Source organism: Carassius carassius, chromosome 17 (assembly GCF_963082965.1).
Source record: "Carassius carassius chromosome 17, fCarCar2.1, whole genome shotgun sequence".
In the NCBI taxonomy this organism is placed as follows: Eukaryota; Metazoa; Chordata; class Actinopteri; order Cypriniformes; family Cyprinidae; genus Carassius; species Carassius carassius.
The window spans coordinates 9,381,270-9,408,154 of NC_081771.1; the positions used below are offsets into that span (position 1 = coordinate 9,381,270).

A 26,885-nucleotide genomic window follows, 5' to 3' on the forward strand; every position below is an offset into this window, starting at 1 on the left:
TGATTGACATGGCGGGAGGGGGCGGACACTTGATCGGCTCGGAATGCATTTTCAATGTGCACATTGAATTTTGCTACATTCATTGCGGGACATTGAATGAAAATGCAATCGAAGTGTCTTGACTGTGAGTGTTAATGCATTTAAGAAAAATAGCATTTAAATGATAATTTTGCCACAGTTTTTGCTTGAACGTGTTATACATATCTAATCATTTCTGTAATACATTTTCATTTTAATTTTGCAACTTATAAAGCGTTAAAATTAGTATTCATTTTACATATTAAAACTGGTGTATGAAATGGCAAATGAAAATTATGTAATTTAATTTTCATTTTCATTTTGCACCAAACGTATTGGACAAATTGCACAAATGTATTGGAAAATGTAAATGTAAATACAGAAATGCATTGCCATTTTACATATTGCATTGTCATTTTGCATATTAGTGAAGTGAAGTGACATTCAGCCAAGTATGGTGACCCATACTCAGAATTTGTGCTCTGCATTTAACCCATCCGAAGTGCACACACACAGAGCAGTGAACACACATACACACCGTGAACACACACCCGGAGCAGTGGGCAGCCATTTATGCTGCGGCGCCCGGGGAGCAGTGCCTTGCTCAAGGGCACCTAAGTCGTGGTATTGAAGGTGGAGAGAGAACTGTACATGCACTCCCCCCACCCACACAATTCCTGCCGGCCCGGGACTAGAACTCACAACCTTTTGATTGGGAGTCCAACTCTAACCATTAGGCCACGACTTCCCCACAAATGTCACATATGTCATATTACATATGTTTGTTTTAACATTTAGACTATAGTGTGCTGAAGGTTGGCGACTTTTCACCTATAAAAATGAAACTTGCTGATTTACTAGGTAAACCAACACACCAGTTCATATGCATAGATTATTTTACCTGATATGAAATGTGCACTGCAAACACGAGCATTATTTATGATCATCTCCGTCCAGTCTGTACGCCGTATTGCATTCAACCACAATTGTCTTCTTGATTTCTGTGAAGGAATGTCTGCTGGGATCCGGTAAAACTTTAGTTTTGAACAAAAAGTGCTGTTACTTCTATTCTGGCAGCCAAAAACCAAACAAGAAGACATTTTAAAGTCAAAACCTCAAACTTTTAGCGCACCTGCTATGAGTTCTGCCTTATTTTTTTTTTTTTGTTTTTTTTTATTAAACTTCAATATACAAGTACAGATTTTGTGTACAAACAGTAACAATCACGCTATGAGTTCTGCCTTATGTTTTGCCTCCAGCTAGAGCTGTGACGTCACAGTGACGTAGGCGATTAAGGCGTCTATTGTATTTGAATTTAAAATTTGAATTGTCGTTGTGCGTTGGCTATACCTTCCTCACCTGTGCAATTTCGTTCAACTAATTTTAATGCATTTAACTGGACATTACTTTGAAGATGAAGATTACTTTATTATTGGCTGAACCGAACAATAAAGAAATTGTCATCATATTCATATCATGTGTCATATTTTTTTAACTTAGGGAATATTAAGATAACATTTTAGATAATTTAGATAAAATTATTTTCATTTTATTACACACTATATACAATTCAAACAATATTATGTATTAATAAAATATTTTGTAATATATATATATTTGGTTTTGGGGTACAATTTAACACTTCAGTGTGAGTTCCACCCTTTTATTATAGATGAATGACCCTGCGTTATTAGTAATTTAAGTAGCCTTAAACTGGCATTTTACAATTACAAGATTTTCCAAGACTTTTCTTATAAATATGTCCACTTTATCTAACATTAAAACATAAAAAGCATTATTCTTATGCACTATTTTCTTGCACTTTCACATTTCCTGCAGTCAACTAACAATACTAAAAAAAAACACACAGCCACACATTTGAAATATAAGAATCACTTTTTTCCTTTTATTTGGTTTTTAAACTGTATAGTATACAACATGAAACTGAGTTTCTCAAATAGATTGAACGCAAATGATATATGACCCAGAGATTAATAATAACCAGAAGGTATAGACATGGCAAAAGATAACAGGCAGCTGTAAAGGGCACATCAGAACTTTACACTAAAACAAAGTGTTTAGACAAGGGACAACAGATAAGAGAATAAAACACAGACTTCCCAACAATATGTAGTGGTACCTGCCCTAAGGGCACAAGGGGAAGAAAAAAAAACATTCCTGTAGACTACTTTGTCAGCACCAGCTTTTTCCTGTCTGTTTCATTTAAATCAAAAACACAATGTAAAACACTACAGCCACATCCACAACATCAGAAATCTGCTAAAAAGAAATACTACTAATAATAAAAGTATGACTTCCCCTTCAGATTTGTTTTATATAATTAACAGAAGTCTGGTGGACAATGAACACATAAGAACAAGGTAACGGTAAGTTTATTCTTTAATAATTTCCAAAGGCAACCTATTGAAAACATGTCAAGTTATACAGGATTGGCAACTATCAAATAAAAGAATAATTAATGAAAAAAAAAATTACCTCAGCTTGAACATTATGGCCAATTCAAATAAGAAAAAAACTCTGAAATGGGTTTTTTTTTTTTACCAGGTTACTATCTGCTCCTATTTTCACAAAATAAATTTAGTAAGATGCTATTGAAGATCAGTAAACATCAGGCACATAACATTTTGAGATCTAAAACCATGCAGTCGTTGAAAGATTGGAAACTTTATTACCGAGCCCCACCACCTGAAGTAATATTCATAATCCTATAAAATGTCTTGCAGTTTATCAAATTTATTCAAACTAAACCAATAAAATCAACAATACATTAGGAACTATTGAGGCAACATGCAAAATTAAAAAAAAAAAAGACGTCACAGATGAATGACGAGATGAGATGCACAGACATCATTGTTCTGTTGAAAGGGAAATATGGCCAGCTTCTCACAAATCTATTTTTTAAACATTATGTATGTTGGCAAAGTTGAGGAGCCAGAAGAAGACCATCAAGTACAAAACCACGAGGACTGCTAAAGGAAAACGACGAAGAAAAAAGGCTCATATGTTAACTGATGCCACCCCTAAGAGATGATTCGGAGTCTAAGTGGGCACAGTGATCTTTCTTGCAAGCAGCACCAATAAGGCAAGCTCTACGCTGCCTTGAGCCTGTTCCAGTGCCTCAGCAGCCTCAGGGGCTGAGAACCCTGACGCCTGGATCCTCTGAATGTGCTCTAGTGGAAACTGTCCCATCGAGGGCTGTGGTGCAGGTTGGATGGAGTCTCCAAGAAAAAGAGGATCCGTCTCAGTGGCTTGAGGAGATGCAACAGGCCCTAGGCTGGAATTGCTTGATGAGCCAGCTGCTACAGAAAGCGGGTGCTGCTGAGACAGGTCATCTGAGATGTCAATGCCTGAGGTGTTTTTGTCCACAATGTCCTGCCCTTGCTGACTCTCAGACTGCCCAGAACCTTCTTCTAAAACAAGGGCCTGATTTCCTTCAGCTTCATCAGGGCACTCAATCATTTGTTCCACTGTGGGATCTACCATACTAGAAGGTTGATTCTCTGTGTGCCTTGGATTGCTTGGTGTTGTTAAGTCTGGAGTATCCCTCATTGATTGAGAAGTACAGTCAGCTTTGGCAACACTTTCCTCTTTGTCGTTTGTTGTGGCAGTACTAGAGGATGAGTCAATAGTTGGGTTCAGAATTACATGGTTTCTTGCAGCAGGATTCTGGTCCACCTCATCAACATTTTGTCTTGGTGTAGTATCATCAGCATCAGATACAGGAATCCTTGTTGGACAATTGTTGGACATCAGAAGTTTATGGAGCTCCTTTAGGGATTGAGCCAAAGAAGGGATGTTATCCATCTCCGGCGGATTCCTTTCACAGGGTACTACACTGTCGGAGACTGAATGGACAGAAGAAATGGCTGGCTCAGCATGAAAGGGCTCAAGGTTCAAATCTGCAACAGGCATGAGCTGTGGTTGAGCCCCTGAAACATCCTTCATCATACTACCTTGGTCTCTCTGGCACTGATCAGGAAAGTCATGGCCAGCTTCTGGTTTTGCATTGGAAGAAACATCCATGTCCACTTCATGATCCAGTGTTTGAGTCTGAGACCTTGGGTTAAAAATAATAAAAGGAGATTCTGCTGCTACAGTCCCAGAGGAAATGTTATCCTTCCCCAAATCCGCATCTATTGGACTGCCGGAATCTCCTGAAACAATGTCACCTGTCACCTCATTGTTCTCGGACACAGTACTCGAGAATGGTTCCTGAGAGGGAAGAGTTCTTGGGATAGGAGTATCTGCATCTGTTTGCAAGCAAGACGATATCGGATCTGCCAGTCCTTGGGACTGAGATCTAAAGTCTATGTCATCAGAGGGATCTGGAGAGGGTTCACCCACTTTCAAGGGTTGAAGCAGAGAGGATTCAATCGATGTGGGAATATCAACTGGGGGCACTCCCTGGTTTATAGAGGCTGGGGCAGACTTGGAACGGTCTAGGGTGAGACTGTGGGGGTGACTTGAGGCTGAGGATGTTGTGGGTTGGTTGAGGGGTTTAAATGGAAGGGATTGTGGTGAGGTAGTTTTTCCATCTTCAATATCTATGAAAGAGACATTAACTGATGAAGTTGAAATTCTACATTGAAGCAAGTTTTTTAAACCATGCTAATCTAGCAAACACTGCAAACCATGCAAAATAGTCAGCATCATAGACAGGCAAAGATTAACTTAATTCAAGATATTACTCACAAAATGGAGGCCTTTCCTGTGCGTACCAATGTATATCATATGTCCAATATTTACTGGGTCAAATACTGTATCAGGCTAATTTATATACCCATTTTCAATGTAGTACCTGGTAAGTAGAGCCCTCTCCAGGTGTCTGTCCATATGACATCAGTTTTGTCCTGCTCATAGTTAAGGCACACAAACGTCACACATTTCATGCAATAAGAGGCAAAAATTAGCAAAAACATATCCAGAGAATGAGAGAAAAGAGGCATGCACCTAATAAATCACATTAGCTACACAAGGTGGCTTTCAACCCACATAAGACGTGTTTCCTCAGATAGTTTTATCAGTGTTACTTTGACAGGCATGTAAAGCATTCATCCTTCAAAAGATTGGAGTCAGTAAGATTTTTAATGTTTTTTAAAGCAATCTTTTATGCTCGCATTTATTTAATCAAAAAGATAGTAAAACAACGAAATATTACTACAGTTTAAAAAAACTGTAAAACGTACAGTTTAAAAACATGTAAATTTAATTCATTTAAAAGATGTGACAGATTAAACAGATGTGCTGCTCAATGATGGTTTGATGAAGTGAAAAGTTACACAGATCAGCATTTATTTGAGATCTTTCCTAATATAACAAATGTTTTTACTGTCACTTTTGATTAATTTAATGCATCCTTGCTGAATACCGTATTTTCCGGACTAAGTCGCACTTTTTTCATAGTTTGGCTGGTCCTGCGACTTATAGTCAGGTGCGACTTATTTATCAAAATTAATTTGACATGAACAGAGAGAAATGAACCAATAGAAAACATTACCGTCTCCAGCCGCGAGAGGGTGCTCTATGCTGCTCAGTGCTCCTGTAGTCTACAGCAGAGAGCTGCACGGGTCCGATTTTGTAAATCCGCACCCGCCCGTACCCGCAGTGCTTAAAACCGCATCCGACCCGTTTTCCGACAGCAGCACTAATTAAAATCTGCACCCGACCCGCTTAAAATTGAAACCACACCCGACCCGCACCCGAAATCAAATCAGTTAAGCCACATTAGACACTTTTTTCAAATTTTATTGCCAGCTCATACAAGTTATTACACAGCCTTTGGCATTAACACAAGGGCAACCTCAGCCGAAGCTGTCAAAAAGCCGGTACATAAAGAACATGGCTAACGTTACCACAAAACAGAGTAACGCAATTTCGTCTAGCCTACATCAGACAATTTTGGGTGTAGGCCTATAGTAGGCTGTGTTATGCATCCTGATTGACTTCATGATTAGTTAAATTAATATAGATTTTAATAGCTTGATGCTTTAAATATTTTGTTGCATTGTTAAAAATTTCGGTGCATAGGACAGACCTATCCGCAATCGCTATCCATGGTTCTTACCAAAGAAGAGCGCTTTGGAATATGTTATGCATGAAACGCAACATACCTGGGCTGCGTTTCCCGATAACATTTCTCTTAACGCGATACGAAGACTCTTAAGGTATAACTTAACTAAAGGTATACTACCACTAAAGGTATATCATTGCTAGGCGTCTTCAGGGCTATCATCCACTCGCGAGGCGCTGGCGCCCTTCCTAGCAACTGCGCTGTTTTTGGTAAAACATGACTTCATTAAGTTTTGTTTTATGGAAAACTCTTTTTAAAAGACATTCGTTTTTTATATAAATTTTATCTTAATTTTGATCAATGTTTTATCAATCAATTGCCTGTATTTAATAAATAAGAAGCAAATATATAGCACACAATGTAATGACCCTAAAAATATATTTTGCTACCTGAAAGTTAAAGATTTTTTGTGTCACGCATGCATGCATGTCTATTTCCCTCATATTAAATATAAAACGCATGTGGACTGATATTTTTCCAATGTCTGGGCTCCTTTATTAATGGAGTATATAAACAGACGTTTCAATATATTGGTATTAAATGCTTTTTCTGAGAATTTATATTTCACGTTTTGACTGCAAATGTCGAAATACGTGCTCTTTGGTCCATCAGTGCTTGAGTCACTGATCATATTAGAATAAATAATTCATAATAAAATACAAATTGACTGATTTATGAATGTATATGCATAGTTCTCATCAGTCGGAAATACAGATAAATGCTTTCATTTGTTGTATTTTTAATCCTGAAAGAAAACAGAACAACAAAAGAGCGAATCATACCACCGTCTGAGGTTGTGCTTCAAGTCGAACGCTCCCATTTTTAAATCGTTCACAGCTGAGCATCGCGAGAGGCGGATCTGCGCCAGAGCGCACATGTGAATGAGCTGCACAAAGTCATTTTCAGATGCAATAAAAAAAAAATTCGATTGTCAAATATATGCAAGTGGAAGTGTATTGTTGTTTAAACACCTTTATAACGATCGCGTTAGTTGAGCTTATGCGCGATATAATTTTATGACACAAATTTTGAAATGTAGGCTTAAATCAAACATTTTAATTCAGATTCTGTATATATATATATATATATATATATATATATATATATATATATATACATATATATAAAAAAACAGAAAACAAAAACAACGGAAAAAAAAAAGCTGGCTGATCTTTGACGTCTGTTAACTAATGACTTATGCAGCCGTTCGCGCGGTTGTGATTTTTTTTTAAAGTGGAACGTAGGCCTATTTTTACGTTTGCACGTGATTGTTTTGAACCCGTGTTTAGACCCGTGTTTCCCCTGTGTCCGACCCAACCCGCACCCGTACCCGACACAGTTGGATATTTTTCACCGTTTCAGCCAAATTTGCGGGTCACCGGTCGGGTACCCGAACCCGTGCAGGACTCTCTAATCTACAGTCGTAGCCAAAAGTTTTGAGAATTACATAAATATTGGAAATTGGAAAAGTTGCTGCTTAAGTTTTTATAATAGCAATTTGCATATACTCCAGAATGTTATGAAGAGTGATCAGATGAATTGCATAGTCCTTCTTTGCCATGAAAATTAACTTAATCCCAAAAAAACCTTTCCACTGCATTTCATTGCTGTCATAAAAGGACCTGCTGAGATCATTTCAGTAATCGTCTTGTTAACTCAGGTGAGAATGTTTACGAGCACAAGACTGGAGATCATTATGTCAGGCTGATTGGGTTAGAATGGCAGACTTGACATGTTAAAAGGAGGGTGATGCTTGAAATCATTGTTCTTCCATTGTTAACCATGGTGACCTGCAAAGAAACGCGTGCAGCCATCATTGCGTTGCATAAAAATGGCTTCACAGGTAAGGATATTGTGGCTACTAAGATTGCACCTAAATCAACAATTTATAGGATCATCAAGAACTTCAAGGAAAGAGGTTCAATTCTTGTAAAGAAGGTTTCAGGGCGTCCAAGAAAGTCCAGCAAGCGCCAGGATTGTCTCCTAAAGAGGATTCAGCTGCGGGATCGGAGTGCCACTAGTGCAGAGCTTGCTCAGGAATGGCAGCAGGCAGGTGTGAGCGCATCTGCACGCACAGTGAGGCGAAGACTTTTGGAAGATGGCCTGGTGTCAAGAAGGGCAGCAAAGAAGCCACTTCTCTCCAAAAAAAACATCAGGGACAGACTGATCTTCTGCAGAAAGTATAGTGAATGGACTGCTGAGGACTGGGGCAAAGTCATATTCTCCGATGAAGCCCCTTTCCAATTGTTTGGGGCATCTGGAAAAAGGCTTGTCCGGAGAAGAAAAGGTGAGCGCTACCATCAGTCCTGTGTCATGCCAACAGTAAAGCATCCTGACACCATTCATGTGTGGGGTTGCTTCTCATCCAAGGGAGTGGGCTCACTCACAATTCTGCCCAAAAACACAGCCATGAATAAAGAATGGTACCAAAACACCCTCCAACAGCAACTTCTTCCAACAATCCAACAACAGTTTGGTGAAGAACAATGCATTTTCCAGCACGATGGAGCACCGTGCCATAAGGCAAAAGTGATAACTAAGTGGCTCGGGGACCAGAATGTTTAAAATTTTGGGTCCATGGCCTGGAAACTCCCCAGATCTTAATCCCATTGAGAACTTGTGGTCAATCCTCAAGAGGCGGGTGGACAAACAAAAACCCACTAATTCTGACAAACTCCAAGAAGTGATTATGAAAGAATGGGTTTCTATCAGTCAGGATTTGGCCCAGAAGTTGATTGAGAGTATGCCCAGTCGAATTGCAGAGGTCCTGAAAAAGAAGGGCCAACACTGCAAATACTGACACTTTGCATAAATGTCATGTAATTGTCGATAAAAGCCTTTGAAACGTATGAAGTGCTTGTAATTATATTTTAGTACATCACAGAAACAACTGAAACAAAGATCTAAAAAGCAGTTTAGCAGCAAACTTTTTGAAAACTAATATTTATGTAATTCTCAAAACTTTTGGCCACGACTGTACACTGAAGACATAGAGCGCCCTCTCGCGGCTGTAGACAGTAATGTTTTCTATTGGTTCTTGGTTCTAAATAAATGCGACTTATAGTCCAGTGCGACTTATATATGTTTTTTTCCTCATCATGACGTATTTTTGGACTGATGCGACTTATAGTCCGAAAAATACAGTACTTTAAAAAAAAAAAAAAATCTTACTGTTCCCAAATGTTTTAATGGTAGTGTATTTTATACACACATCATGCACCACCTTGTGAACTGGGGGAGTGATTCTTCACTGCAACCAGAATAGACAGACTAAACCAAAACTGTTAAGAATGTTATATACTTCTAATCCCTAAATGAGGAAATCCTCATAATTCCACAACTAATGAGTATTTGTTCCTTGTGTTAAAATCTAGCAACTCTAGCTTTTATTCCAACCCTAAAAACCATGCCATTGGTCTACACATCATGCTTCTCACCGCTGTCCTGCACAGATCTTTGTAAAGCCTCTGCCAGTTCTTGATCAGCAATCTCCTCAGGCTGGGTATCCTCTCGTGCCTCTGGACCATATGCCAGGCGGGCACACTCTGGAAGCTCTGCTTCAGGTAGAAAACGTGTCTCGGTACCCGTCGTCCCAATGAGGAGGACATTTTTCTTTAGGTCTATGGAGCACTGAATGAGAGAAAATTAAGTTAGAAGAAAAATAGACAGTATTTGTAAGATTAAAGGAGATATAAAATATTTTCCTGAGTACACAGACTGACAATGAAACGCAGATGAGACAAAGTACTCTCACTTGCTAAAGCGTCTAGGGAATATAGAAAAAGTCTGCATCCTCAACTTTTTTTTTATTCCATTAAAGCAACATTAATGGCATGGCAAACAGATTCCATTACGGGAAATAGATTATTTGATGGGCTATGAACCAAAGTTTCCAAGCAGACCTGGTGTCTCTTCAGCATGTCAAGCCCTAGCAGCATATCCATGGGCTGATCTTCCAAAATGGAAAAAGAGCAAGGCAGGAAATCTCCTTCTATCTGCACCTGGGCTATACGTAAAATATATATTTAGTATAAGAAGATTTGGGAAAAATAATGTTGGAGGAAATGCATAATGAATATTAAAGGAGCAAGTCTAAATAAATGCCGTACCCAAATGAACTCGGCCTATAATTTTCTGGGTGCCAACACCTTTGGCAATGCCTGCCCAACGTCTGTCCACTAGACGCATGATGTTACATCGCTCTGCACATGCTTGGCTCATAATAGTCATCTGAGCTCCTAAAGAAGGATGACCAGAAGGACAAGAAAAATGTGTATATACCATAATATGAAAAAACTCAAGTACTAAAAGGAGTGTAAAAAACACAAAAGCAAAAAAATAGCACACATCTAAAAATAACTCACCAGGATTCTGTATATTAACCCAAAGTATTTGACATTTGGTTATTAAAGGGTTAGTTCACCCAGATAGCAAAATGATGTAATTAATAACTTACCCTCATGTTGTTTCAAACCCGTAAGACCTCCGTTTATCTTTGGAACACAGTTTAAGATATTTTAGATTTAGTCTGAGAGCTCTCAGTCCCTCCATTGAAGCTGTGTGTACGGTATACTGTCCATGTCCAGAAAGGTAAGAAAAACATCATCAAAGTAGTGATCTATGTGACATCAGAGGGTCAGTTAGAATTTTTTGAAGCATCGAAAATACATTTTGGTCCAAAAATAGCAAAAACGACGACTTTATTCAGCATTGTCTTCTCTTCCGTGTCTGTTGTGAGAGAGAGTTCAAAACAAAGCAGCTGGATATCCGGTTCGCGAACGAATCATTCAGTTCACCAAATCGAACTGAATCGTTTTAAACGATTCGCATCTATAATACGCATTAATCCACAAATGACTTAAGCTGTTAACTTTTTTAATGTGGCTGACACTCCCTCTGAGTTCAAACAAACCAATATCCCGGAGTAATTCATGTACTCAAACAGTACACTGACTGAACTGCTGTGAAGAGAGAACTGAAGATGAACACCGAGCCGAGCCAGAAAAGAAGAATCGAGGAGCTGATGATACTGCGCATGTGTGATTCAGCGTGAAGTAGACTGACACACAGAGCGCATGAACCGAACTGATTCTTTTGGTGATTCTGAACTGATTCTGTGCTAATGTTATGAGCGCGGGTAAACCGAAGGCTTGAATCAAGGACAATCATCGCAAATGACGGCATTACGTCGAGCGCAAAAGAACCGGTGAACCGTTTTCTTCAACCGGTTTATTGAATCGAACTGTCCGAAAGAACTACTGGTGATCCAAAAACCGATGCAACCGGTTCTTGACTCGTGAACGAGTCAGTCTTTTGTTCGTTATCTGGCTCGGCTCTGTGTTCATCTTCAGTTCTCTCTTTACAGCAGTTCAGTCAGTGTACTGTTTCAGTGCATGCATTACTCCGGGATATTGGTTTGTTTGAACTCAGAGGGAGTGTCAGCCACATTAAAAAAGATATACGGAGGTCTTACGGGTTTGGAACAACATGAGGGTAAGTTATTAATTACATAATTTTGCTATCTGGGTGAACTAACCCTTTAAGGCATACTGTTCAACATGACATTATGTCCAGCAATATACAACAACATCGTTTCCAGGGGACTTAAAAAATTAAATAAAAAAATCAAAAACACGATCTACTACCTGAGTCAACAAAGGCCTTTACTGGGTGTCCATTGACTTTGCAGTTGATGTAGAGCATGACCACCTGGCCAAAACTCTCAGGTGCTTCTTCCATAGCAATGGTCATATTCTCCTCAATGTTGTGCTGTCTGGAAATTAAAAGTAAAATGTCACAAAACTGTTCTTTTGTTTTATTATCCTTGTGCAATAGACAATCTCATTGCTTTGCATATAATATCATCCCCTATTTATTACCTGATTTCTTCCTCAATTTTGGCCTGAGCTTCCAAGTCAAAAGGATCTGCAGTCAGCAGTTTGATTCTCTCCTGCTCTCTTCGTGCTCGGTCCTGCTGCTGCTCCAATAGCACCTTGGTAAAGCGCTCTGAAAAGAAGAAATCAAAATGATTCTGTCATTTAGGAAAAAACATTAAGTTTTCCATAAAGATGCATTTAGGCCAATCATCTTCGTTTACCAAGGTCTCCACTCAGTAGAGCCTCAGCAAGAGGAGGGTTTCGCTCCTTCAGCAACGACAGTTCATGTGGATTTGCCAGCAACATGTCACGTAGCAAGGCAGGGTTGTCCAATCCCTGAGGAGAAAGGGCTGAGCCTGGTGCGGTGGTAGCTCGGGGTGGCTGTGACTGGGTGGCACTGGGACGCTGAGCTTGGTGCTGTCTGTTTTGGCCTGAGGAGGTCCCAGGAACGGCAATGGAACTGAAATCGATGCGAGGCAGACCTAAGACATTAAGATTTATTATGATTAATGCCATGATAAGCTCACTTTAATCCATTTGAAAACTGATCAAGTTATGCAGGTTTACCAGGAACTGTGGGTTGTGGCCCTAGTAACCTCTCTGCTTGTCGTAACACTATCACGTCTCCATCCTTCAGCCCATAGTTCCCCAGGGCTCGGGTGGGATCTTGTAAAGGCTGCTCTGCATATGAAATCTGTAGAGCAAAGGTTGCATTATTTTTGTTCAATATATGAAAACACAGTATATCATCTTTTTCTCAAAACAGCTATGATATTGTGAGCATTTTAAGTTTAAAATATACCAACTCACAAATACAAATGTCTTAGTACTGAACACTATTTGTAATAAATGATAGCTTACAGTTTCAATTCATGCACCATTAAATGGGCTTACAGAAAAGGTTTCTCTTTCAGTTTTAAACATATTTCATCTGATACCAAAACACACCTATAAAACCTTTGTTTTGTCTATGGAAGTTCATTTCCACCACACATAAAAAAACAACAACCATGCTTTGGTAAAGCATAATTATGAGAGACAATAAAACGATGACTGCAAAATTGAGACACCAAGTCACAATTGTTACATAAATGTATTACATCAAAATAATGATATAAAAATTATACGATAAAAAAAAATCACTTTTGGCATAAAAATTTGACTTTTCATGTCATAATGACATTTTATCTCACAACTTAGGCTTAGTGTGATCATTTTGACTATTGATCTCATAATGACATCAATATATGTCATAATTATGATTTAGGAAAGCATTTTTTTTGTATGTAGTGGAAATGGTTATATGGCTTCCATATTTAACACTGTACAATTCCATGTATTACAGTTTCCTGATATGATTCGTGTTTAGCAAACAAACTGCGTTTTATTGACATAGGTTAGCGTTGCAAATATAGCTATGGCCTGTAAATCTTTCGAAATCTGGGGATTTCCAGAAGTGATGACAACAGAAGGGTTCAGTATGCTATAAATAGAATGGACCTGCCGGCTTGTTTGACACTAATTTGTTTCGTCAGGTCGATTAGCATAGAGGCTAAATAACGTTAACTGTTGAAACTCTTTTGAAAGATGTTTACCTGAATCTCCATGGCTGGTATTCCTGATTCTAGTTCGCAAAGAGCCAAGAAATCCCTGAGTTCAAGCTCCGGGGACACGTCCAGGGCGAAAGTGGTTTCCGAGCGGTCTCTCGGTGCACAAAACACTGTGAGCAGCATTGTGTTGGAACCCGGTTACCGCTACTCGCTGTCAAAAACTGTCGTTACCCCGGGTTTTTTATTTGGGAAATGTGCCCAGGACTGTCCCGTTAAAACACTGTGTAATATCTGGGTATGAAGAGGTTAAGCGCACAGAAAAACGAGCCAACAAGCAACCACAATTCACTAATAAAAAATTCGTTCACTTCCTTTCCACAGCTCTTTCACTGCCGTAAACCGATTACGTGTGTCGTAGCTTACTGAGACAGGAAGTCAGAAACAACATACAACGTCAAAACGGTATCAAATATTGATAAATGAACTGAACAATGAAATAAATGAAATTCATTTAATGTATTAATGTATTTAATTATATTAAAAAGGGAATCATTCAATATTTTAATTAAATGATTATATATGTATATATAATATATATATATATATATATATATATTTAATTTTTTATATATAAAATGTATGTATATATATGAAAATACCCCCAAAAGATTATTTAATGGTATTTTAGTGTTAAATTAAAAAGTATCAAGTAGACATTACAAATAGCTAGCTTTAGAAAAAAATATTTTATTTGATTCAACATAAAATGTATTAAATATATTACATTTAGGGCCTGAACGTTTTGGCTACAACGGCCCTAACAATGGAACATTGTTTGAGTGAACTTCACAAGGAATGGACTGAGACTGGGGTCAAGGCATCAAGAGCCTCAACACACAGACGTGTCAAGGAATTTGGATACTGTTGTCGTATTCCTCTTGTTAAGCCACTCCTGAGGCGTCTTACCTGGGCTAAGGAGAAGAAGAACTGGACTGTTGCCCAGTGTTCCAAAGTCCTCTTTTCAGACAAGAGCAAGTTTTATATTTTATTTGGAAACCAAGGTCCTAGAGTCTGGAGGAAGGGTGGAGAAGCTCAAGTTGCTTGAATCCAGTGTTAAGTTTCCACAGTTTGTGATGATTTGGGTTGCAGTGTAATCTGCTGGTGTTGGTTCATTGTGTTTTTTGGAAACCAAAGTCACTGCATCTGTTTACCAATAAATTTTGGAGCACTTCATGGTTCCTTCTGCTGTCCAGCTTTTTGTATATGCTGTAGAAGGAGCCCCTACCAAGTATTGAGTACATGTACAATAAATGAACAAATTTTCCAGAAGGCCAACAATTCACTAAATATATATTTTTTTATTGGTCTTATGAAGTATTCTAATTTGTTGAGATTGTGATTTGGTGGGTTTTTGTTAAATGTGAGCCTAAATCATCACAATGAAAAGAACCAAAGACTTAAATTACTTAAGTCTGTGTGCAATGAATTTATTTAATACACAGGTTTCACAATCTGAGTTGAATTACTGAAATGAACTTTTTCACGACATTCCAATTCATTGAGAAGCACCTGTACTTACAGCAATTTTAATTAATATTACTTTAATTATTAAATTAAAGCTGTTATAATAAATATTAGGAAGGACTGACAATTCTAAGTTACTTTAAGGGTGAAATTTTAACCTTAACACAGTGGGTAGGCTACCAAAAATCTCTGAGCTCTTTGAAAACCTTCGTAATTTAAACAGATAAAACAGATTCAAACAAATAAACGCATAGAAGACCAATCAAATAAGTAAATTTGTAAATTTCACCACGTGAGACTCAAGGGGTCAAATACATTTTTCCAATTAACCTTTTCACTAAATTATACAGATTATTTGAATATTTTTACTTTTTTCCCTTAGGTGTATTAATATTTCTACAAACCTTAAGTGTAGGTGACATATTTAAAACTAAATCTGACAGTAAAAATAAATCTCAGTCCAAGTCAGTTTTCTCACCATGAAAATGTTTATTGGACCATTAAATTTCTAATTCTAAGACAGAGTCATGTACATATGGCATATGATCATGTGGTCTCTTAATTTTATAAAAACACCTTAAATGCAACAATATACACACTAAAACACAAACAGATGACACTCTCAAGAGCTAAGATAGCTATGTTTCTGTACCAGATATACATATTGTTTTCAAACTAATTAAACACAATATATTCAACACTTACAATCAACAAATTCCGGTCTATCCTTTGTTCAAACATAATTAACCCACACACAAAGAGAACAGACAGATCACAGCAGAAATGTACAACATAATCCATGATTGTATCATGCACATACTGATTTAAATAATACCTAATTTGTTTTTGTACACTTCTTTGAGCACACTCCCTGCATTCAACTGTCAAGTTTGTACTAACCCAGCAAAGTTATTTTTAGACATCCTAAATTTGCAAGGGCAAATTTAAAATTACATTCAGATTAGGGCACCCTAAAAATGCAAATGCAAGACTGCAATCTCACTGATGCACCACGAGGAGGCTCGAAATACATATTAGGTTACAAAGGGCCTGTCTTATCTCAGAAGGTTAGAGTTCAGTTCTTTTAAAGGAAATGTTAGGAGAGTGCTCATGGTATGTTTGGTTAGACCAATAAACTGGCTCAATACTACAATCACATGAACATAATAGATCTTTTTCTTTTTGACCACATTGTAAGCGTGTCACTTTTGCACAAGATGCTCCATTCTTGGATTAATGAATGAGAAGCCAGCAAAAGCGCTCTGGTCCATGGAATCGATCAGGCCTTTCTCGCAGTGTGAGAGACGAGGTTTCTCACTCAAAAACTCCCGGTCAAAGTTACTGCAGTCATTTGGAGCTTTCTGCAATTAAAAAGAAAAAAAAACAAACAAAAAAAAAAAATAAGAAAACAGACAAAGACAAAATAAAAGAATAAGATGCAAGTGGAAAAAAACATACCACTTTTGGTTTGAAGGGGGGCTCAACTTCTTTCCTTTCTAAAGCAGACCAGTTGACAGTTTTGAAGAACAGGTGGCCTCGTATATTACCCACAATCCCTAAACGGCGTGATGGGTCACGCTCAAACAGCTGTGAACAAATGAAATAAAGATAAAGTGTAAAAGCAGAAATACTTTTTTTGTTGCTTTTAACGGTGTATTTTTTCATGTGCACCTTTTCTAGCATGTCTCGAGTATCCATTGTGATCCAGCGGGGATAATGAGGTGTGTCCATTCTGATCGATTCAAACAGCTCGTCCTCGTCGTCACCGTGGAATGGAGACTGACCAATCAGCATCTCATACACCAGCACGCCAAACGACCACCAGTCTACTGAGAATGAATACTGCTGACCCAGAAGAATCTGTGATTTCCACACACAAACACATCAGGTCATTACCAGGCTATTGCCGGTCTGAGAGTAAACCACTGGCAAAATGGTTTCATACCTCAGGAGCAATATAATCTGGAGTTCCACAGAAAGTCGTGGCCCGATTTTCCCCAAAAACATTCTCCTTACACATTCCAAAATCAGCTATTTTTATGTGACCATCTCCATCTAACATCACATTATCCAGTTTGAGATCCCTGGTAAAAGTAGAGAGCAACAGTGAAAATGATTGAGAAAGACTTTCTATGAATTCTGAGTGGAGTCATTAATAAATACAACAAAACAATGGAGAAAAAGTTGTGTTTACCTGTAAATAATGCCTTTGGAATGGAGAAACTGCAGGCCACACACTATTTCAGCTGCATAGAACCTGGCAGGAGAAGTCCATTTAATACATTTACTTTGGTGCCATTTATATGCCACATGTGCCTATTAAATCAAGGGTTCAACTACATTTTTAAATGATAGACACTTGTTTAAATGCATGTGTGACATACGTGGCTCTGTATAGATCAAAACGCCCCTTTTCCTGTATGTGAAACATCAAGTCTCCTCCATTCAGATACTCCATCACAAAGAATAAATGCTCCTTTTAAAGATGAACAAATTTAACAATTAATAGCATTCACTGCATTCTCCATTAACATATTCTTTGGTACTGTCAGATTTAGGCCATGTCCACACCAGAGTATGTGAGCAGAGCGAAGTGGGAGCAAAGCACGGAGTGGAGTGGCGTGATTTTGTCTGGTGCGAGGAGTGGATTTTTATTTATTTTTTATTTATTTTTAAGTCGGAGCATAGTGGTTTTCACCTGCTCCAAGAGCACTCCACCACCGCTCCATCACGAGTACAATTCATGCCAAGGGCCTGTAATATAACTGCATATTTAGCAAGAATTCACTTTAAACATATTTAGCTATAGCTTGATACAGATGGAGCTCTCAAATCAGAAGGTTATAATAACGGCAATAGCAGAGCGGGATAGTTTTCATCGAGTTTGTCTGTTCCTTTTACTTAATATTTTCGGGCTAAAGCATGATTTAAATGGGTACAGTACATTTACAAACAAATGTAATCTTTCAGTGCTACTACATAAGTATCTGATTTTGAAAGAGCAAAAATCTGTAAGAAATGCATCGATCTGTAGATAAAATAACTGACAAAAAAGTACTGTTTTCATCACAAACAAAATTTGCACAGCAGAAAGCAGCAATTATACCTTTTAATGCTGACCACCATGTTATTAGTTTGGCATGTGGTAGGAAAAAAAGTTTGCACACAATAACCTAAGCCACTTTGAAACTTTCCTGTTATTTGATTAATTTTTTATTTTAATATAGACTACGTTATGAACATAACATTTCAAACATACTGAAATACTTTAGCCACAATACTTTGGCGATATAATCTCAGTGTAAAGCCATGTTGGCCAATCAGAAGCCTGAAAAAGTTTCAAGTAGGCGGAGATAACAGCACAGGCTCTGATGTCACAAGCCAAAAACTCCGGGTTTGCTGTCTAGAAGATAACTCTGCAACCGGTGTTTATGAAAATCTTTACCCTGGCAGGCGTTTTAAAAAATGTTGGGTTTCATTAACCTTTTGCATTTGTGTGTGGAGGAACGGCCAAACTGGGTAGAAAAAGCTGTGGTTTTAAAAATAACCGCATTCGTGTGGACAAGGCAGTCACTCTATAGAGCAGGAAGAGCTGTGGTATTTTTTTTTTTGTGGTACAGGACCTCATGAGTCAGTTTTGTGGTCCTTTTTTCTGTAAATGTGTGTGGTGTACCTTGGTTTGAAAAGTGGAGTAAAGGTGTGTAAGGAACGGATTATCCCAGGCAAGAGCCAACACTCGTTTTTCTACCATGGTGCACTCCACATCATCATCCATCAACACCACATCCTTCTTTAACGCCTTCACTGCAAACCATTCACCAGTGCCCTTTAGTTCAGCCAACAGCACCTGACAACACAAAGATGATGAACATGCATTTGTAAATGAATGTGTGGGGAGGGATAGAGAGTTTGTTTGTTACCTTGCCAAAGCTTCCCTTGCCCAGGACTTTGTGTAAAATGAAATGCTCAGCAGTGATACGCGTTTGGTGGGTGGTTCGAGAGGGGGGATGAGGACTCGAACCCTCCCACAGATGACCGTACGGAGCTCCATCTGCAATATAAAATTGCTGTAAAATCTAAATATTTTTAATTCTCACAATTAGCTACCACCAGTCACACCTACCACTAACTTCAGGACTTTTATTAAAATCCTGGTAAACCCCAACATCCTGTGTGTTGCTCTGTGAGTTGCTTTCGGGTCGCTTGGTGGATTTCTATGACGGCACAAATATGAATAAACTTAATAACACATAACAGCATTAATGTGAATGTGAGAGAAAGTTTACAGTATATAAGTTCCTCATAACTTGGGCGAGTGCAAACATTAATATTTACTGTTGAGACTTGGGTTAGAGCCTCTGCCAGTAGCTTCTGGTTGATGCCACACAGGTTGGCCACTTTAGTCTGGCACTTATGATGAACATTCATGGAGCAGTCTGAAAGAGATGATTGCAAAACATATATTCAGGTTTTAATATTAAGACCTTTTTATACCCAGTAATAATAACTTTTACTGACAAGCGGGCTGGTAACTGTTTTTAAGTATTTTTTAAATGCTTTTAAATGCATAATGTAAACAGATAATGGCTAACAAATAATTTTGGCATACTCACCCTCGCATTTGAGGCCCTGTTTGACAAGACCCCACAGCAGACTGCCACAATGGTCACAAAACGTGGGGCTCATGTAGTTGTAGGTCTTAAAGCGATGTGGCATGTCAATCTTAAAACGCTCCTTCTGAAACTGTAGGCACATAAAGAATTTAAATAACCATGGCACAATAAAACAAAAAATAGAGAATAGTGTAATAAAATTCATACCATAGTGTCTCGACTATTGGTTGCAGTGCCCGTGCACCTTCCGATAATTTTATCAATACACTTCTTGTGGATAGCTGCATTGCATTCTGGTGGAGAAAATATATATATATGCATTTATTTAAGGGGGCTCAGCCTTTGGGACAAAATTTCAGAGGCTGTGTGTGTTCACAGTGTTTTGCTTTATTCTGAATAAAACGGGTAAACAGTGAACACTGGAAAGCAATCCATTCATGTAGTTCCCCTTTGGGGCATATTCTTACTAAAACAAACTGTGGACATATGTGGACAGGTATTTAGGATAACAGAAAATAAAACTGCAAAATATACTTACGTCTACACTTGTAACCTTGCTTGTTAAGACCCCTGGGAAGCAAAAAACAAAATGATAAGTACACCCGTGTTATGAACTTCTTACATCTTACTGAATAATCAGGACTGACCAAACAAAATCTCTGCAAACAGAGCAGAATGTAGGCTGTCTGAAGAAGGTGGCAATGAACTCATGGTTTTTGATGAAGTGAATCTTTGCCTGCTTAATAGCTCCACGACGACGATTGAGATTTGGCGCCTCCTCTTCTGATACTATTGAGTGATGAAAGTCTAAGAGCAAAAGAGAAAAAACAAAACAGGATGGAAGCAGAATTGAAGTTGACGACACAAACTTTTTAACAGTAATTTAATGACATTTTTATTATAATTAATAATATTTTATATATACACATACAATATATATTATTCATTTTGTATTTCTTGATTAAAAGGTTTTGACCAACTTTTACATTTTCAACATTCTGTTTCCTTCCATTTTTGAACAAGCATCTCATGTAAATGTCACCAAAGAAACACACGCAACTGGGATCAAGTGAATCCACAACCAGCTTTATTGTACTGTGCAGGGCTTCTTTAAGTCTGAACTAGTTGATTATTCATTATCTTATCACCATCACAGTTGAAAACTCTCGAGCTACTTAATGTTTTTGGTTGAAATATTTTTTGATTATCTAAGTAGTTTAATGACCCTTTCCACCGCGAACGGCAATAGGCTAGATCCAAGCGGGGAATAAAACGTCTGTTGAAAAGGAGTTCAAGAGTGGAAACTAAGGTAAAACGCCCATTATTGGCATATGGATGTACTAAACTGGTTGAGCATAATATGAATAACTCTCTTTAAATCTAATAGTTTTTATAGAAATTTTATTTTTATGAGAGTGGCAATCCAGTCTTAAGTTAATCATTCTTTTAGTTGTGTTTTGTAATGATTCTTTAATTTAATTATTTAATTGTGGTCGTGTCTTACCTGAATCTGCATCCTCCAGAAAGAACTGTACAGACATCATAACCTTTCCTGAAGGCTGCAAATCAACCTGAAAATGAAGCAAGACTATAACATTACCCGTAAATGTACAAACACTGATACTCATACAAATGTATAGACATAACCACATTGTCACATACCCAAAACTCTGCACGTCCATTTGCCTTCTTGCATCGTTCTGCCAACACAGACACACCCACAGTAACTTCTGCTAAAGGTTCCTCTGCGGTTCTCATGAGTAGTATTTGTATGACACGTCCCTCATAAATATGTGCATCAAAAGTGGATCGCCAAGCAGGATACATGGTGGGCTTCTTCTGGATCAACGTTTTTCCTCGCTCTTGAAGGGAAAGGGGGACATTTTTGATTTACTCTGTTAAGTCGTGCCAGTTCTGATACATTAATCATCCAGAAAAATTATATTAAACATAGCAAACGATATTGCTTTTAGTCACATCGAATTTAATGTCAAGTATGAGAACATTGCTTTGTGGGAAACAATATTCTGTGCACTGAACTCTGTTCTAAACTACTCATTTGGCAAAATAAAGCAGGTAATCCAGTTCTCTGCAGATGGAGGATTTGCATGTTGTTCTGTGTGCATGCAGTATACTGCAAAAAAACAGTGCAAGACGCATGGCAGTATGCCATTCCAAACATAGCCATGCAATTGAAACCCATTACACACAAATAACCGCATACACATTTACTCACCAGTGCTGAGAGCTTCTTTCATTTTTACGGCACAGAATGGTGCCTCAGCCACTGGTGAGAATGTGCCAAGATCATAGGCATTAAACGCAATCCTCAGGAAAGGGGCCATGGCAACCCCTCAGGCACAGCCTAAAAAAAGATTCAGACAAACAAAATTCATATTTATAACACATCAAAAAAGTCAAAAGATGAAAAAAAAACAGTTTTGTTATCATATTTTAATATGTAATCATAATTTTGTAATCATAAACAGAAACCTATACTTTGTTCATGCTAGCACATGTGCCTGCAGAGAAAACCGTTTAGTCTTATATGGGATCCTAAGTTAATTTATGCCCGTTATATTGTTAAATCTAATAGTTGCTCTGTAGCTCTCTTAGTAGTTTTGTAATGCTTCGTTGTGTTACTTGTAATCAGTTATCACCAAAAATAGCCATCCTCCCTCTCTCTGACCTTTAGTATTTATCAGGACTTTTTTTCTGTGCCTTTGAGACTTCAAACGCCTTTTTAGATGTAAATGAGATTGAGTGCTTCTCTGTATTTTCTCAAAAGCTGCTGCTCTGTTGGTTCAGAAAACAATCCATGCTGAAATGATCAGACTGACATGATCAGTGACCCTGAAATGAAAATACTGAAGCAGTTTCTAACACTGGAACTCTTCAAAAAGGTATGTTAAGTGGCAGGTGCAACATGCAACCAGAACCCTTACAAATGAACTCTACTCATTAGTATTTCCAGTGTTTAGAAGTAGAATACTTCCTTCGTATTACCACACACTGAATGGGGGAACAACATTTTTATGTACCAAATAGACATTGATGTGTTAGTGCAGTCTTCAGAACATCAGAAGGTGTTTTACTGAATAAATCAGAAATTTGGATTTCTGAAGGTTGTTATATTCTACATGTTCAATTTTAAAATCTATTTACAAAGATTTAAATTTTATATGATGTGACAGGTTAGGTGTATGCAAATTGTCTGTGTGTAAAAGCATGATTAATCTAAACTGTTAGTGGTTAAACTAATAGCTACCAAGACTATGTGGGATATTTGTTTTGATGTGCTTTTTAAAAAAAACCAATAACTAAGATTAAATAAAAATATAATTCACAATATAATATATTTCAACACCTTTTTGCTAAAGTTCCTTGGTTTAATTCTCATGCAACATGACCATTTAGAAAAAGGGTTCTTGGTCATCTGTAACATTACCCTTCCATCACGTTTATTTCTATTTCCTGATCTTGCTTTATTATTGTAGATCAGAACATTTGGAACATGACCCAGATGATGTTTATAGGTTATTTTAATAATTCGGGCTGAAATTGACCAGTCTTGTATAATAAGTACTCCACCCACTCCTGTCGAAAGCCAATGACATGACTGCAACAGAACTTCATAACAAACTTGCTTGTTGTATTGCAGTGAATGTATTTAGACTGCATTACTACAGAGTGTGTATGAATAAGAAAAACGGGGAGAGAAAGATTTGAACACAACCATACATGCATATACACACTGCTGTGGTTCACTTAGAAAGGGCACTTATGGAAACATGTCTGAAACCTAAATCTCTGCTTGTGTTTGTGTGTGTGTTAGAGCTAGCGAATCAGTGCTGTTGAAGAATGTGTCAATAACATAAACTTGCAGCACAATACGAAATCGATTTTGAGTCACATCAGTCTCTCTAGATGATCACATATGCATCATGAATCCTGTGCAGCCAAATTCAGCCAAAAAATAAATAAATAAAATTAGAAGAGGCTTTGGACCTTTGTTAGTATGTGTGAAAATGAGAGTGATAGAGAGACGGAGAGAGACAGCGATGGTGGTATTTTGGGTAGGCAGGTGTGGTTAAGAGGCTGCATGTGCTTTCCTGAATATAAGAAGTTAAAATGAGTGCTAAGAGAATTTTTGTTCTCATAAGCCTTATGATAAGCCATAATAGGAGCTGAAACACAATTATAAGGGTGTTAGAAGTGTGTGTTTGTGTGTGCATGGCCTTGTTAGGTAAACTGGTATTGCTCAAAGGATTAGTGGTTTGTTCAAATTCCAAACCCCAAGTATTAAACTACTTGTATAAAAGTTTGGTCAGCAACATTCTTCAAAATATTTTCTTTTCCTATGTTCCACAGAGGAAAAGGAAGTCATACAAATAGCTACAAATGATGCAACTTAAGGAGATTGAGGTGTTCTACATATTTTAATTTTATTTCATAAATACTTTTCAGTGTCTTAATTTGACCTGCCCAGTACGTAACCACATATAGCCACCCTATCAACAATATAACAATCGGAAGACCTTAGCAACTGCATAACTGAAATCAAGTTGCATATAAAGCATATAAAATAAATTCTGGTGGAATTATTAATATATTATCAAACTCACTGTAGCCAGTTGCTTTAAGAAATACATAATTCTTGCACACCAATTCTGAAGTCTTTCAGTTCGCTGATTTCAAAAGGAACAGCAGGTTTCATCACTTATGTCCACAGTAGCACACACAACATCTAAAGTATGGGACAGGAAGGAACTATCGACACTCTTGAACAGAATGAAAGAGTGGTATGTTGTAAACTGTTCAACCACAGCAGGATGTATGTCTCCACTGCAAAGAGTTATCACGTCAGACATATGCTGGTGTAGTGATGGATAGTTATTATTAAAGGAAATTAACTGAAACCTCTCTACAAACCACCAGCAACAACTAAAATAGTAGATAATTACTGTAAAATGTGACATAACCAATTCCACCATGCCCCAATACACACACACACACACACACACACACACTCAACTCAGTCATTTCAACCCGAACCACGCTCCATCTGTTTTGTGTAAAGGATCAATAATCATTGATATTTTGTACAGGACCGTGTCAGTGGTATTTTATACCCCTCAATGTCACAAACTAGATCTATTTAGGGACTAGGAATAAAAATTGATAAAACACTAATAATATTTATTTTACTAACAGTTGTGTAGCAAACTACCAAGTCTTTGTACGTTACATCAAAGGCGCATGCAGCATTTTTGAGCATCATCAGCTGACTGCGAACTCGACTGTAATGCATCGTTTGCTGTCTAGGTAGGTCACTATATTTTGAGACACAACCTCTGTTGCTTTTACAACTACGGAGAAGTGTTATCTAGCAAGACGAAGTGTGAAAACGCCGATTCTGTCAAGGTCCATTAGACAGCGGCGTTCAAGAAAGTGTTGTGAAACTGCGCCCTTTTCATATAATTCTAACAGACTAAAGATACATTTAAGCTTTTTTTGCAAAATGTAATGTCATAAAAAACACTCAAGAGGAGAATGTCTAATGTATCTAAAAACACAGACTGACTTAGCGGTCGTCGCTCGAATCCGTTCAGCGCATCAATCGGGAAAAAGCAGCGAAGAAATTGAGTCAAACACACTAAAACGCAACATCACCAAAGTTCCGTCACGACCAAGCAATATTTGATCCAAAAAAAAAACAACGAAGCCTGCTAACTTCTTACCTCTCCTCCGGAAGAAGCGGACTTTTCTCTGAGACGCCTGCTCGCTTCAGTGATTGAGCCGTTTGAGGAAGTACAAATCGCTCGTGGAGTTCTGAGTAAAGTAGGGCGAAGTGACGTCGAACAGGTGCTCTCTTTCTTCGCGCGATCCCTCTTCTGCCTAGCGCGCGCGCTCAGATGACACTTTAATAAGCCAGGTTGCTGAACAGAGAGCACAGGTGCGTTTGTAACGTGTGTATCAGTCCATCCAGTGTGTATGTCAGTGACCTCTTTGCAGAAGGCTCATTTGAAGGGCAGGCACTAGCAGTGTACCTCTAGATGCCCAACTATTGAGAGCAAACCTGTGGCAAGCCATTTCAACATATATTCCGTATTCTTTTCAATTATTTTGTATTTTTTGCAACTGTTCCGATAATTATTAGTATATATATTCTAGTAGTGGCTAGTAGCAAATAAGTAGTGACTAATTGGCTAATACTCACTATTGGAATAGTGTAATCATGAAAATGTTTATTATCATAATGTTCCCTAGCAAATTGGACTAGGAAATTGGGCTTGAATGGACTCTTTCAAGTCGTTTTTACTTGGGAAGCTAGATAATTCTGATACCACTGATGGGCCCTAAGCTTAAAAGATAGGGGGGGGGGGGGTATAATTATGGCTCTATTTTTATTTTATTTTTTAAGTTATATTTTTGTTTTTGTATGCCTTTATTTTTGATAGGACAGTAGAGAGTTTGACAGGAAAGCATAGGGCAGAGAGAGGGAAGCTCCAAGGGAAGCTAGAGCCAGGAATCAATTGCTGGAGACACAGTTGCACTACATATCAGTGCAGGGGCACTGCTATGGTTTCTGGGAACAGCATATTGACTCATTCCCCTCGCATCATGTTTCAGGGGGATGGGGGAATGTCCCCCTTGGTAGAGATCGCATTAGGGACACTCTCCCTTGCCCTCGCCGGGCCCTTGGCGTCCTTCATGATTCATATTCTTTACACCAGCAAAGAACTTGAATGTGACGAACTTATTACAGTTTCAGAAGTTGGTAGCAGGAAATTTCCAATAGCACATAAAGGCAGCATAAATACTAGCACTGAATATTTAGTCAAATTTAAAACAATACTAGCACTAATACATTGTAATATTACGGCTACGTAGCCATACTGGTAACACAAAATAAAATATTATTATGCATTAAATGTTCAGTCAGCTTGCCACATGTGCCAGCTTTCTGTCCAAAGCTGGACACACATGCAAAGAGATACAGTGATTGTGTTGGTTGGTGATTTATAGATAGTTTACTCAAGAGGCTTTGAGATGAGGAACAGATCCTATGTCTGGTTTCTATAATGCGTTCATGGAATATTATAAAACATACACTGAAAGGTCACATAACTGTGGGTGTTAAGGACACAGCATTTGAAAATCGACATCCTTCTGTGTGTGTACTTGTAGTCTTGTCCTGCTTTCCTCCTCT

The 26,885-nt window shown here is 38.0% G+C and overlaps 2 protein-coding genes across 3 annotated transcripts; both read right to left on the reverse strand.

The window, feature by feature from the left end:
* Window positions 1–1,895: 1,895 nt before the first annotated feature.
* ddi2 (DNA-damage inducible protein 2) lies at window positions 1,896–13,945 on the reverse strand. Of its 2 annotated transcripts, XM_059570762.1 has the most exons (10): window positions 13,581–13,941; window positions 12,553–12,679; window positions 12,207–12,467; window positions 11,989–12,115; window positions 11,755–11,882; window positions 10,219–10,347; window positions 10,012–10,115; window positions 9,547–9,739; window positions 4,838–4,889; window positions 4,486–4,583 (listed from the first exon to the last, which is right to left on the reverse strand). In XM_059570762.1, exons 1-9 carry the CDS (start codon window positions 13,716–13,718, stop codon window positions 4,879–4,881), a joined length of 1,218 nt encoding a protein of 405 aa, XP_059426745.1. In that variant the 5' UTR covers window positions 13,719–13,941; the 3' UTR covers window positions 4,486–4,583; window positions 4,838–4,878. The 2 variants fall into 2 exon arrangements, with proteins under 2 accessions (XP_059426744.1, XP_059426745.1); XM_059570761.1 differs by lacking the exon at window positions 4,838–4,889 and having other exon boundaries at window positions 1,896–4,583; window positions 13,581–13,945.
* Window positions 13,946–15,524: 1,579 nt separating this feature from the next.
* Window positions 15,525–25,666, reverse strand: prkcda (protein kinase C, delta a). Its single transcript, XM_059570763.1, has 18 exons — window positions 25,414–25,666; window positions 21,909–22,037; window positions 21,335–21,534; window positions 21,177–21,243; window positions 20,320–20,479; window positions 20,211–20,242; window positions 19,880–19,965; window positions 19,673–19,802; window positions 19,395–19,495; window positions 19,183–19,273; window positions 18,980–19,110; window positions 18,733–18,906; window positions 17,444–17,535; window positions 17,254–17,316; window positions 17,005–17,143; window positions 16,731–16,919; window positions 16,518–16,646; window positions 15,525–16,420 (listed from the first exon to the last, which is right to left on the reverse strand). Exons 2-18 carry the CDS (start codon window positions 22,015–22,017, stop codon window positions 16,262–16,264), a joined length of 2,052 nt encoding a protein of 683 aa, XP_059426746.1. The 5' UTR covers window positions 22,018–22,037; window positions 25,414–25,666; the 3' UTR covers window positions 15,525–16,261.
* Window positions 25,667–26,885: the final 1,219 nt, after the last annotated feature.

What these genes read in the sequence shown, in the direction of transcription:
- ddi2 (XM_059570761.1), bottom strand. Translation starts at nt 13,718, where the DNA reads ATGCTGCTCACAGTGTTTTGTGCACCGAGAGACCGCTCGGAAACCACT. An exon ending in AAAATTGAGGAAGAAATCAG is followed by an intron (nt 11,883 to 11,988) that starts GTAATAAATAGG and finishes TTTAATTTCCAG; the next exon opens with ACAGCACAACATTGAGGAGA. An exon ending in TATAGGCCGAGTTCATTTGG is followed by an intron (nt 10,116 to 10,218) that starts GTACGGCATTTA and finishes TTTTACGTATAG; the next exon opens with CCCAGGTGCAGATAGAAGGA.
- prkcda (XM_059570763.1), bottom strand. Translation starts at nt 22,017, where the DNA reads ATGGCCCCTTTCCTGAGGATTGCGTTTAATGCCTATGATCTTGGCACA. An exon ending in ATGGACGTGCAGAGTTTTGG is followed by an intron (nt 21,244 to 21,334) that starts GTATGTGACAAT and finishes CTTCATTTTCAG; the next exon opens with GTTGATTTGCAGCCTTCAGG. An exon ending in TCTGGAGGATGCAGATTCAG is followed by an intron (nt 20,480 to 21,176) that starts GTAAGACACGAC and finishes TTTTGCTCTTAG; the next exon opens with ACTTTCATCACTCAATAGTA.